The sequence below is a fragment of the Paramormyrops kingsleyae genome, chromosome 9 (genome assembly GCF_048594095.1).
Source record: "Paramormyrops kingsleyae isolate MSU_618 chromosome 9, PKINGS_0.4, whole genome shotgun sequence".
Classification (NCBI taxonomy): Eukaryota; Metazoa; Chordata; class Actinopteri; order Osteoglossiformes; family Mormyridae; genus Paramormyrops; species Paramormyrops kingsleyae.
In genome coordinates, this window is record NC_132805.1 from 25,701,088 (window position 1) to 25,713,467 (window position 12,380).

The 12,380-nt window shown below is 48.8% G+C and overlaps 1 protein-coding gene across 1 annotated transcript; it reads left to right on the forward strand.

The window, feature by feature from the left end:
• The first annotated feature begins 333 nt into the window (after positions 1 to 333).
• On the forward strand, positions 334 to 12,367 carry leng8 (leukocyte receptor cluster (LRC) member 8). Its single transcript, XM_023830110.2, has 15 exons — positions 334 to 611; positions 1,550 to 1,670; positions 2,283 to 2,417; positions 2,504 to 2,578; positions 2,699 to 3,125; positions 3,211 to 3,340; positions 3,761 to 3,931; positions 4,020 to 4,262; positions 4,364 to 4,537; positions 4,929 to 5,223; positions 5,311 to 5,412; positions 5,948 to 6,016; positions 6,099 to 6,228; positions 6,320 to 6,527; positions 6,619 to 12,367. Exons 1-15 carry the CDS (start codon positions 571 to 573, stop codon positions 6,779 to 6,781), a joined length of 2,484 nt encoding a protein of 827 aa, XP_023685878.1. The 5' UTR covers positions 334 to 570; the 3' UTR covers positions 6,782 to 12,367.
• The last annotated feature ends 13 nt before the right edge of the window (positions 12,368 to 12,380 follow it).

A 12,380-nucleotide genomic window follows, 5' to 3' on the forward strand; every position in this document is an offset into this window, starting at 1 on the left:
CCTGAAACTGGAACTGAAACTGGAAGTCACGTGGGTGGATCAGCTTTTATGTACACACAGGCTTAACACACAAACTATTGAATATAACACGTGGCCAGGCCCTTGAATAAATAACGAGACAAGTTACCTCGAACCTGTGCAGCTACTTCGGCTGCCCAGAGAAATCGTTTTGATAAATATTAACAAACTCGTTGTGGATTCAAAAGGGAAACGGCCTATGCGGCTTGTTAAAGCTGCTGAGCATCTGTCAGCATGTCAATATATTTTCCAGTATAGTGCGGGGACGGACCTTGCTAATTCCCCACCAATGAGAGTGCGCTGACGTTGGCGACCGAAGGTGTGACTCATGGCCGCCATTTTGTTTCAGCTTCTTCGGAAGTGAAAATAAGTGTGTGATCCGCTTTCTGACGGCCTATCTGTGCCGTAACTATCTCGAAACCATAGAGTTGTTCCCTTATTAAATTCATGCAATTGCAAGAGGTTTCGACGTTTAGGACTTTAGTGAATCTGTTGTTTTACTTTGGGTGTAAGTGATTATCAGGATCGTTAGCAGCTAGCTAGCTAAACAAAATGGCGGCGAAGTCGACCCAACCAGCCCAAACAGCTAACTGGTAAGATTCGTTGGTCTATTGAACAGTACTTTAAATTACATCTATATGTACTTAGTTTTGTGATATTAACGAAACTTTATTTACTTTATTATTGGCTCGGACGTTTAGCCAATTGTCGAATTAGCCGGAGTGCGAACTGTAAAGAGATGTCTATTTATTATTTCCTTTGAAACTCATTTCTATCTCCTATCATAACTTAAATTTCTTAGTCATTGTAATAAGCAAAGTGTCTGTTTAATGTATTGGTTAAAGCACAGCCCCGTTGTACCGTGCTGAGCTCGACGCTCCTCCCCTGCTTACCGGTACCACTGACTGTCATGGCTGAGTATAAGTTTACATTTTAACGTTTAGTTTTTAATGGCAGGGATCGCTACTTTATTGCTAGTCGCCCTGGTGCAGCTGGCTATGATATCGTGCTTCTGTTAAAATGTTAAAACCTACCGTGTGTTGAGGTGAAACGGATGGAGTGTTAAGAATAGATTGTAACTATTTTACCACATGAAATGTGTTTTTATCACAAAGTTCATGTGCAGAATATGTGGCCCGTCTGTATTTAACAGCACAGCAGGGAATATGTTGATACTTATCAAGCAGTACATCGAAACTTCAATTTTAAAAACAGTGTGGTATTTCACCGTTTACATTTTCACTGGTTAGACGAGTTTATATTCATAGTCTTTGAGGGTCAGGGGATATAGAAGCTTTCCAGATCGTTTATATAAAACCATCGAATCAGGCTTAATTGTTCGCTTTTTGACGATCTCATACCTAATTACATCTTGATCGTTGCCCAGTTTTGTGTATTGCTTCTTAAATTTTGTAAATGGTCTTAAATATTTTAAAATGCCTTCACTCTATTTCTCCATGCAGCTATGTAAATGTGTACATTTGCATTTTGTGGCCTTGATTCACGGAGTAATGCAGTCATTGGCTTTCAGGTCGTACGGTCCCAGTTCGGACACCCCAGTTCATGAGAACCCAGAATGGGAGAAGGCACGACAGGCGCTGGCCTCCATCAAGAGCCCCAGCAGCACCAAGAGCTCGCAGGCTGGCGCGCAGGTATGCTGGCCTTGGGCTTTGGAGGCTTTGTGCTCTCTTGGTTTTTCCCCTAAACCTTTGGCTGTTCATAGATCCTTTTTGGAAGTAAAGGCTGCTTCTGCATATTATAATCCCTTTCCTGGACAGGAAGTACAGGGATTGTGATCCGCATGAAAGGATACCCATTTTATCTAGAGCGTGGAAGGGAGCTTTGGTTCTAAGGGAGAGAATACAGATGGAAGAACGTGTGAATGGCACACGCTCAGAGCTAGCGTGGTGATTTAACCGGTAACCAGCCTGAGGCCACAGAGTTAGTCACTGAAGGGCTGCTGCTGGTAATTTACAAATCGTAAAAGTTAGTGTGAGTAGACAGAGTATATCTGCCCCTATGAAAGAAATACCATTTATAAACACTGTAGGATTCTCCATGCAGTAGACTGAATATACTATAGAGAACAGCCTGGATGGTAGGGGTTTCTATTCATTTCCAAACTAAGAAGTGTCTTTTAATGTACTAATCAGTGCCTGATTATTAGGGGTGCTCTCCATAGTTTTCACATGATATTTTAAGTGGCCCTGGTTCTTAATAACTGTGTTAGCATGTGTAGCTAACCTGCGCTCTTTTCACTATAGGCTGGCCAGTACCAGAACCCAGTCTCGGACCCCGTTGTTCTTCAGCAGCAGCAGTACTATCAGTGGTACCAGCAGAACCAGCAGCAGTACGCTGCCTACCACTATCCCTACAATTACTACTATACCATGAACCCTGTGAGTTTACCTGCACGCTGCAGTAAGTGTTCCACTTATTTCCTTACAGACCGTCGGTGTAAATGTCGCCTCTGTTTCATTCCCAGTATGGAGGCAGCTATCCCCAGGGTCAGTATGCCGTTCCAGGAACCTACCAAACTTCCACAACCCCAACTGGTCAGGTATTGAATTTAAGCTGCCATTGGCACGTCTCGCTTGTTTCACGTGTGACAGGAAGCACCTCTGTTGTTCCTGATTCTAACTCCCTTTTAAGTGACGGTTTTTGCATCCCTCTTCTCCAGGCTCCCCCCATGCCCATGCTGGATGACCAGTCATCAGGTTACCTGTCTCAGTCTCAGCCGCCGCCTCCATCTGCCCCACAGCCGCCCCCCCAGAGCCCCACCTCCTCTGAGCAGCCTCCTCCCCCACCTCCCCCACCCATACCACCTCCTCCCAACTCCCAGTACCCCCCACCTCCCGGCCAAGCCAATTATAACCCCCCCGGCATGTCCTACCCCTCCGGAGATTCCAACCAGATGAGGAACTACGGTCATAGCCAGACTAGAGCCGGCTACACCCCGGGCTACCAGGCCCAGGCCGCCTACAGCGCTGCCCAGAGTAACGCCCAGCAGCAGCAGCCCAGCCAGTACGTCGGGGTGGCAGGAAGAGCCGAGCCCGCCGGCAAGAAGGGCGGCAAAGGAGGCCAGCAGCTATGGCACCGCATGAAACGTAAGCGGCCTACATGCTTTACCGCCAGGCGTCTCTGGGCCTGGCAGTCTCCGTGTCTAAACGTGGCTCACCCTCCCATCTCCAGAGGCCCCGGGAGCAGGAGCAGTCAAGTTCAATATCCCCAAGCGGCCGTACGTGATGGCCAATCAGAACTTCTCATCCGAGGAGCACGAGAGCGGGTTGCCCAACCCCATGGGGGTGACTCCTCAGACCCGGTAAGGTGGCCTTTGTTACATTGTCTTCCTTGTAAACCAGTGTGGGACTGTACCGTTTGTTATTTCCTCTCACACTATAATGAATGAATATGTAGTGTGACTCATTTTAGTCCAAAACATTGGTTATAATTTTTTGGGCTTAAATAGGTGACAAACTGAATTTGTGCCTATTTTCCACAGTTGCAGCAGTTACTATAGTGATACATTTCTCATTTCCCCATATCAGGCTTCCGCTAGTCATGCCTTGCTGTTATCCCCTTGCGATTTGCTGGGTCTAAAGCAGCCTGCTTATTGCCGCTGCATCGCTTCCCATATTCCTCCTGAAAGTTGCACGACCTGTTAGTGGAGCTCCTCTAGCTGGGCTCCTCTCCTCTTGAGGCGCTCACCTCTTTTTCTCCTCCTTCCTTCTCCCTCTCCCAGCCCCCAGGACTGGCCACAGGCCATGAAAGAGTATGTGCAGCGGTGTTTCACTGCCTGCGAGTCGGAGGAGGACAAGGACAGGACAGAGAAGGTCCTGAAGGAAGTGCTGCAGGGCCGCCTGCAGGACGGCACGGCCTACACCATCGACTGGAGCCGCGAGCCGCTGCCTGAGTCAGTGCTTCACTATCCCCTGCCTCTGAAAATCGCTTCTTTTTCATTCTCGATGTTGGCTTTTCCTGACCATGTGTCTCCCCTATAGGATAAAAACCAAGCAGTCTCGTTGGGAGGCGGTCCCAGCGCAGCGTCCTACCGAGACCTCTGTCGGCCGCGGGGGCGGGGCGGGCGCAGCCGGCCGGGGCAGAGGCGCCAGGCTGGGCCACTACCGCAACGTCTTCTCGCAGAGGAGCCCCTCGTCCAGTTCGTCCCGCTCCTCGTCACGCTCGCCCTCCCCCGCCTCCCACGGCAGGCACAGGGACAGAGGCAGCCAGAGGCACAGGCGCAGGTCGGTTCGCCGAAAGGGAAGCTGCCCCCCCCTCCCCCCCCTTGGGGTGGGAACATGCGAGTCACCATCGCACCCAACGCCTGCCGCTTCTCGCCCTGCAGTGACTCCGGATCCCAGTCGGACAGTAGCATGTCCAGTGACCTCCGGCCCCAGCTGTCCCGGCGCAACCAGAAGGGCGGCAGAGGTCGAGGGAATGACCGAGACAGGGCCAGAGGCGGGGGAGGAGCTAACGAAAGAGGCAGAGGGAGGGGAGGACGAGCGAACAGGGGGCGCAAGTGAGTATGGGGCCCAGGGGGTGGGATGGGGGTCGCCTCCTGTCCAACTCGTCATGCTCAGTGTGTGACTCAGCCAGTGGCTGTTCTGAAGAGAACAGAGAAACCTCACATGATGGGCCTTTATTATGCGTGGGGGTCCATCATGAGGCATGATAAAGGTGCAGCTTAGAAGGGACACATATAGGTGAGTTTGTGCTTCTCTCATTCCCGCTGGTTTTGTAATCTAGCTGCTGCTGCTCTATGTTGTGGGATGGCAGGGCAAGCGTTGCATTGTCTCTCTCTCTCTGAGGATGGGCGCTAGGCTTTGAGGGGACTGCAGGGGTCTTTAGAGACCTTGTCCGGTTTGGCCCCCTGGGCCTGTAGGCTCATTGTTTCATTACCTGCACTTCAGGAACATGGACGATACCGGGGGTGTGACTGGGAAAAAGCGGAAGGGTGGGAACGCTGGCCTGGATTTCCCGGATCCCAACCGGGAGGCGAAGAAGCAGAGCCGGGCAGCGCGCTTCCACACCAAACTGCGCACTGAGCCCCTTGTGCTCAACATCAACTCCCTGGACGTGCCCAATGGCAGCCAGGAGGGGCTAAGCTGGGAGGACTGCCCCATCGTGGGTACCTGCCAGGACATCACCAAGAACTACCTGAGGCTGACCTGTGCCCCTGACCCAGCCACTGTGCGCCCTGTGCTGGTAGGCCTCGCCTCAGCAGCATGCCACCAGCAGTACTGCCCAGCCTGTATGTCCCTGCATGTCCATGACTCTGCTGCCATCACTCAGGTCTTGCGGAAGTCGCTGATGGCGGTGAAGACCCACTGGCAGACTCACCAGGACTATCCATATGCCTGCGAGCAGATGAAGTCCATACGGCAAGACCTCACCGTGAGTGAACTGCCCGGTGCCGCAGAAAGTGTTCAGTTTTCATACCTAAAAGTATCGACACCCTACTAAAGTGTCAAGTAAAAAAAAATACCTGTTTTTAAAAGTACTTAACTATCAAGGTGGAAAGTACTACCCATTCAAATCCATTGATCTTGCAAAACAAGACCCCATTCTTTAAAATTCACCCTGTACAAGTTTAAAATACAGAATTTTAAATTACAGTGCATCACAGAAAGGCAAACTGAGTTGAAAGAGGATAAGCAGGTGTTTCCAGAAAAAGTGGTGAAACTTGCTGAGCTTTTTTTTTTTTTTATTGGGTGACGGTAGTCATGCAGAAAGTTTGGCTCAGAAAAGTAACGAAGTGAAATTAAGATTTGCAACAACATAAAATGCAAAAGTACAAATCCCAAAAACCGTATTTAAGGACAGTAACCAGGTATTTGTGCTTCATTAACTTTCACCTCTGGTCACACCTGATGGAAAGCTGTGAGGAGAGCCCGCCCTCAGACGACCCCGTCTGTCCGTTTCCCTGCAGGTCCAGGGCGTGCGCACGGATTTCACGGTGGAGGTGTACGAGACCCACGCCCGCATCGCCCTGGAGAAGGTAAGGTGGTGCCTCGATGAGGAGCTATTGGCATCGGCCTGTGGCGTCCCCTGGTGTGGTGACCTCGTGTGTTGTGTGGCAGGGAGACCATGAGGAGTTTAACCAGTGTCAGACGCAGCTGAAGGCACTGTACCGAGACTGTCCCTCCAGCAACGTGGGCGAGTTCACCGCCTACAGGCTTCTCTACTACATATTCACGAAGAACTCCGGAGGTGGGTCCCACCCTTCAGCTCCTTGCACCAAATGGACTTTTTGCTTTTGCCGTCTCCGCCTCGTATCTCACCGGCGCTGCTGTGTCCCCAGATCTGACCACCGAGCTGGTGTACCTGACCTCGGGGCTCCGCGAGGACGAGTGTGTCTCCCATGCGCTGGCACTGCGCGCCGCCTGGGCTCTTGGCAACTATCACCGCTTCTTCCTGCTGTACCGGAAGGCCCCGCGCATGGCCGCTTACCTCATCGACAAGTTCGTGGACAGGGAGAGGAAGCTCGCTCTGCGTGCCATACTCAAGACGTGAGTGGGGAGACGTTGGCGTGCGTCTGCAGCGCTGGCCGCGCTCCTCTGCTCACTCGTCTTTGCTCTCTCGCCCTCTCCTCCTCCCCAGGTTCAGGCCAGCCGTGCCGCTTGAGTATGTGCAGTCCAGCCTGGGCTTCTCCTGTCCAGACTCCTGCCTGGCCTTCCTCACAGCCCTGGGTGTCTCCTTTCTGCCCTCGGATCCCAGCAAGATCGATTGCAAAGCCAGCTCTGCCTGCTTAGCTGCCTCCTGAGCGCGGGGATGGGGGTCGGGGGGTGACGCAACTCGGGGAGGGAGCTCCGCCGTGTCCCGGTGGCAGAGGATAGGGAGCGAAGACAGTTAGCAGGAAGCTGAGGGAGACCACGCAGTTTCACTGGGGAACCTAAGAAGAGGGGAATGAGTCAGAATGATGCGTGCACAGTCCCTAGGGGGGAGCCTCGGCAGGGGGTGGATATCTGGGGAGGAGCGGATCCCTACCTGGATGAGTTTCTAGAGAGAGGGGGCAAGGTTTAGCTGCAAGAGATTATGAAACACACAGGCCACCCAGGCAGTGCTGTTAGAAGACGGCAAATCTCTACTGAGCACAAGCAGCGCTGGTCCTCTCAGAGTCGTAGGCATTTATATCAGGGCTGTCTCCCAAAGAAGTTGCACACAGGATAGAGATTAGGAGAGTTCGGGGTGGGGGGGGGGAGGGGCAGGGTGTCTGAGCTGTAGGTAGTCTGTCCATCCCGTGGTCTTCGCAGAATTTTAAGCTAACAGTGTTTTATGTCATTTCTCCTTCAAGCCTAACAGGGGAAGATGTATCTGAAAACCAAGAAAAAACAAAAATTCGAATCATGAGCCATTAGAGGCCGTCAGTGCAGACAGCCGCCCTCAGCGCCGTCACTTCGCAAGACGGCCGCTCCACCCAGCCCAGGTGCGAGCTCAAGCCCCACCGCGACATACTCTGCCTCGCCATGACAGAAGGCGGCCGCTTCCAAGATGCCAGTGGTTAGTATGTCCTGCTCCAGCCTGGAGATGCCTCTGCCCCCCTCTCAAAGTCTTGACTGAGAAAGCCGAGGATGAAGAATTTCTGCTTTTAAGTGCCCCCCGCCCCCGCCTTACTTGCGCCAGCTGCGGCCCTCTTTCGTTGGGCAGAGAAGCCCGACCGTCTCCACCGAGAAGCAAGTCATGCCACGCCTCCTCGGTGGCTCAAGGCCGTCCTTTCTGGAAGGTATCCCAGGATCTGCCACCACTGAAACCTCGGGAATGAGGCCGCTCCACCCCTTCGCTTCACGCCCTCCGCCGTCACCCCAGCTGCATGGGTGCGGTGGTGACAGGCGTGAAGTGTGGCGTTTGCGTTCTCCCCAGGGCTACGGCAGCGTGCACGTATGTATGGCTGGTAAGGAGGGGACTGCACACGTGTGAGGCGGCTCCACCAACACGCACCACGTAGTCGAGCCCCGGATGAGCAGGACGTGCGTGATGCGGCCAAGGTGTCGGTGTAATGGGGGCTAGAGAGTCGCTCTGCTCTTTGCTAGCCTGTTTTAACCAGTGTGCTAATAAAGCTGAACCCACCCTCCCCCCATTCACAATAACCTTTGATTTGAAAACTCGGGTCCACTTTCTCTGCATTTAGGCTTAATGTACTTCCTCCCAGGTCGTATGCCTGTTTTTATTACGTGCACTAATGTTGTGGTGAAGGGTGTTTTGCTGGGCTGCCCTTACTGGATTTCAGCAGCATTTCTACTTTTTAGTGACTCATGAATTCATTAACTGGAAACTGAAGCGTCGGTTTTGGGTTCTGTAGTTAAACTCGGTCATCTATATCGACGAATGGTCTTTAATGAAATGGTATTAGGAACCTGTGTGGAGGCATGAGGTGCCGGTTTGTGGCATCTCTGTCGAGCCGGTTTGCAGATCGCAGTCGGCTTTTAGGTGCTGCTGAAGCACACGGCCTTGTGTGCATCAGAGTGAGCCGAGCCGTCTGCCGCTGGGTGCGGTGATGGGATCCTGCAGGCCGAGGCCCAAAGGCCGCCCTTTTAAAAATATCCTTTTTAGCTCTCCTTGGGGGGCCTTCTGGAGCATCATCACTGAGCTATTTATGCCGTCCTCCCCCTCGTGTTGGCGTCGCGTTAAGGGACCCTGTGTCAGAAGGGTCAGGGCCATGCGTGTGTCTCATTACTGTATATTAGTTCTTGTCTGTACATTTAGCGTTATTTCTCTTGTACAGGTTTGAAGTATGATCTTTCAATTTACATTTTTACATTTTATGCTGCTGGTAGGTTTTTGGGTTCTCTGCTTACTATTGGGTAAGTCTGAAAGGGAGCAAATGATGACTTTGTATGTTTTCTTTCAGCTGTAGGCAGTGAATTCAGAAATTTAACCCTAACTCCAAATACCTGTTTCTGTATTGTGTGTACAGCTTTAGAGTTCACTTGTTACATGCTTTTGATATCCTTGTAATGTCAACTGTGCCAAAACAAAGCTATTCATATCTTGTATAACTGCTTTTAGACCTTAGTTTTATATTCTATGCATGTGGTACATAACCCGCTGCATGTGTCAGTTTGATGTAAAGTTCTGCATTTTCTTTAAACCGTCACTGTCCTCTGAGAATTCTGTCACCTCTAAAGGTTTAACATGCATTATCTATTAACTTTCCAACTGAACCGGGCTGGCAGCCAATGGACTTACCTGATGCCTGGTTCTTCTAGAGGTGCAGCCATCAGTAACTCTAGTTACTTTTAACCTCCTAGTTTAGTTAAAAATACAAGGATAACTCCCATTAGCTGCAGGGAGGTGTGGAAGAGAGATGGCCCTCTTACCTTTGGTGAACATGGCTTCTGTTTTGGTACAGTTGTCATAAATGTTCTGTCACTGAATATCATATGACCCTCATAGCCAAAGAATCCACAGCAGGTAATGTGAATTTAGCACTTCACTGCTTATTGCTGTGGTGCTCTGATGATTTGGCCACAGGCATGTTCAGTTGTCCTGGGCTTTCTGATGTGATCTGTCACGGTGCTGACAGGTCCATGTGGACGCCCCACACGCTGTGTTTAAAAACATCCATGTCTTTCCTGCCCATTCAGTATTTTCAAGTAAAATCACCCAAAAGACTTTACAATTATGCAGTTAAACTTTCTGTGCAAAGTGGTTTTCCCTCTCCTCCTCTGGTCATATATCTAAGAATGTGGATTGTCTTTGTCTGCCACTGTACTTCACACAAAGCAGTTTCCAAGTGCAGAACATTCAGGCTATTAAGCATTCCAAGAAGAATTCTGCTTCCAAAACCCAAGTCAGTAACAGAGAGCTGCTGCTGTAGTTCCTATTTGGGTGAATACATGGTGTCCTGCAGGTGTGTGTGGGTTTATCTTGTTGTTTTTTTTTCCTTTCTTTTTTAAAAATTTTATTTTGGCTGATATTTTATGTGACTTGTATGCCCAGGTATGTCAGACATTGGGTTGTTTTATTGATTTGTGACAGTCACATCTTCGCACTGTTAACAAGTATGACTCAATCTACCAATTTGCAGTGTGATAACCCCTCTGTGGTCGAAACACCAGTGTGCCCTAGAAAACAGATCATAAAAAACCCTCATGTTTTTCCAATACATCCTCTTGGTTTTGAGGTACGTTTGATCAAGCCTTGTGAGGATGTTTTGTAAGCAAATACATGCAGCTCTGCAGATGTGAATTCTGGGCTTGTTCATCCTAGCATTTGATTTTTGTGCAATGCAGTGGTGCATATTGTCTAGGTGAAGCTGTTACTCTGATAAACAAAGCGGGGGGGGGGGTTCATTCCGATTCAGTGCTTGAAAGGTGGAACGTCTTTCTCTGTTTCTCATGAGCAGATGTTTTCTTTCCCCTCCCTGCAGTCCTGATAGCAGGAGCAAAGCGCTTGGGATGTATGGGGAGAGCTTTTCAATGGCAAGAAGCCAGCTGGAGAGGAGACAATGAAGACTGACCCATCGTACAAGTCGGCTTCTCTTGCCTAAACCGAAATGTCAGGCTTTAATTCCGCAGAGAACCTGTTCTGAAGCCCGTTTGTGTTCTCATTGCTGTGGAATGTGTACACATGTTAGCCAAGGGTGTTTAATATTCTCTCTCATTGTGTAAGGGCTTGTTTCTACTCAAAGGAGATCAAAGCATTTTACCAGCTTTGATGTTAATTTTTGAGGATGTGGTCTCAACCATTTGAAGCGTCACCTCTTGAAGAAGCTCCTTAGGTGGTTCCATGTCAAGTGGAGTTACATTCAGTCATCTAATGGGTTATACTGTAAATCCAGAGATATTTGGGGGCCAGGTTGAGTGTTATAAATTCAATGGGTGATGTGTGCTGGTTTGTGCTTTACTCATGTTGGAATTTCCCACAACCAGCATCTCTGTCATTTTTTAAATTACGAGTTGAATTTTTTTTTTTTTTTTTTTTTTTTTACTTTTGATAGGTTAAGGTATTGTTTAGAAATTTATTACAAAACAATTGTGACCCTTTCAGAGCATTGTATGCATATGTGGTAGTTAATGTAGGATTTTCCAGCTCATTTCCTCAAGGTAATGTTAAGTAAAAATCTGGTGGCATGTTTAGTTTGGCAATTAATTCCTGGAACAAAATTGTATAATCGGTTAGTCAGTTAAATGTTTTGGCCTCAAATATATTTGGATGTACAGTGATGTGTAGTTACAGGTGTCTTGTTTTGGCCCAGAAATGTGACACCCTTGGGTTTCTGTGTGATACATGTTTCTGCATGTGATGATTTATAGCGGTTCTGGCTTTTGTTTAATAGTTTCTGAAGCAAAGTAAATTCCTGGTGAGATTGTTTTGACCTTAATGCTGGTCTGTCCATACTGCCCCTTTTTCTTTTGTTTCCCTAGGATGTTTCTAAGGCTCAAAATGTAATGTTACAACATCTAAAAGTCCCCGTGTCTTACGGGCAAACCTTGTTTAGGTCAGTCATTTGTAACTGCATAGAATGGTCCCGTTTCACATTTAGTCATGTTTTGTTTAGGGCATAAAATCCCCTCAGTATGGATGGGGGTAAAACAAAAATCAAATGTCTTGTCCCATTTCCCTCCCTTTTACTGAAAGGCTTGAGATTTGAGTTCCTTGTTTTTTGTTGGTTTTGGTGACTACCCGGCTAGACACATCCCCTTATCCCAGAATAACTGAGTGTAACTCTGAACGCTGCCATGTTTGTGTGTGAATATGTGATGTTCCTTTATAAACTTTTGTGTCAGTAACTAACACAGCCATTTTCCTTCATGAATGCTCCTCTCCACATCTGTTTTACAAGGATTTACAAGGTCATCTAGGGTTTTTTGTTTTTTTTTGTTTTTTTTGCGCCATTCTGGGTCTGAAATGCTGTCTCCTCTGTCTGCTCCACTGCATCTTAAGCCTAGATAGATATCTGTACATTTTTTCCTCCAGTTCTCTCCCTTTGTTTTTTTTTTTTTTTCTTCTCCTAAATCGTTAAATGTTGCTTCCCTGTAAATAATTAACTATTTGGCAAATGAGTGAGTGTATGTGCTCTTCATGGTATCTGGTTGTTTGAAAATCACCTTTCCTGACCTGCTCTTTCCTCATGTCCCATTCTCTGCTTGCCTCTCCTCTCTCCGTTTCCGCTGGTCTGTCCTGTACCCTCTCCCGCTAAGCCGAATGTTGCGGCCGCACATTTGTTAGTAAGTATCGTTCGAACGCTGCTTTTACCACCCGGTTTCTCTTGCAGCTCGCCAGCTCCCTCTAAAGGATGTGACATGTCTCCCTGCTCTCTTGCTGATGTTGAATGAGAAGGTATACTGCTATTTTGTAAATACCGGTGTAAATATGTCATTTAATAAAACTTGGTTTTGGAAAACAATGACTGGCAAGTT

What these genes read in the sequence shown, in the direction of transcription:
- leng8 (XM_023830110.2), top strand. Translation starts at nt 571, where the DNA reads ATGGCGGCGAAGTCGACCCAACCAGCCCAAACAGCTAACTG. An exon ending in CCACTGTGCGCCCTGTGCTG is followed by an intron (nt 5,224 to 5,310) that starts GTAGGCCTCGCC and finishes GCCATCACTCAG; the next exon opens with GTCTTGCGGAAGTCGCTGAT. An exon ending in ATTCACGAAGAACTCCGGAG is followed by an intron (nt 6,229 to 6,319) that starts GTGGGTCCCACC and finishes CTGTGTCCCCAG; the next exon opens with ATCTGACCACCGAGCTGGTG.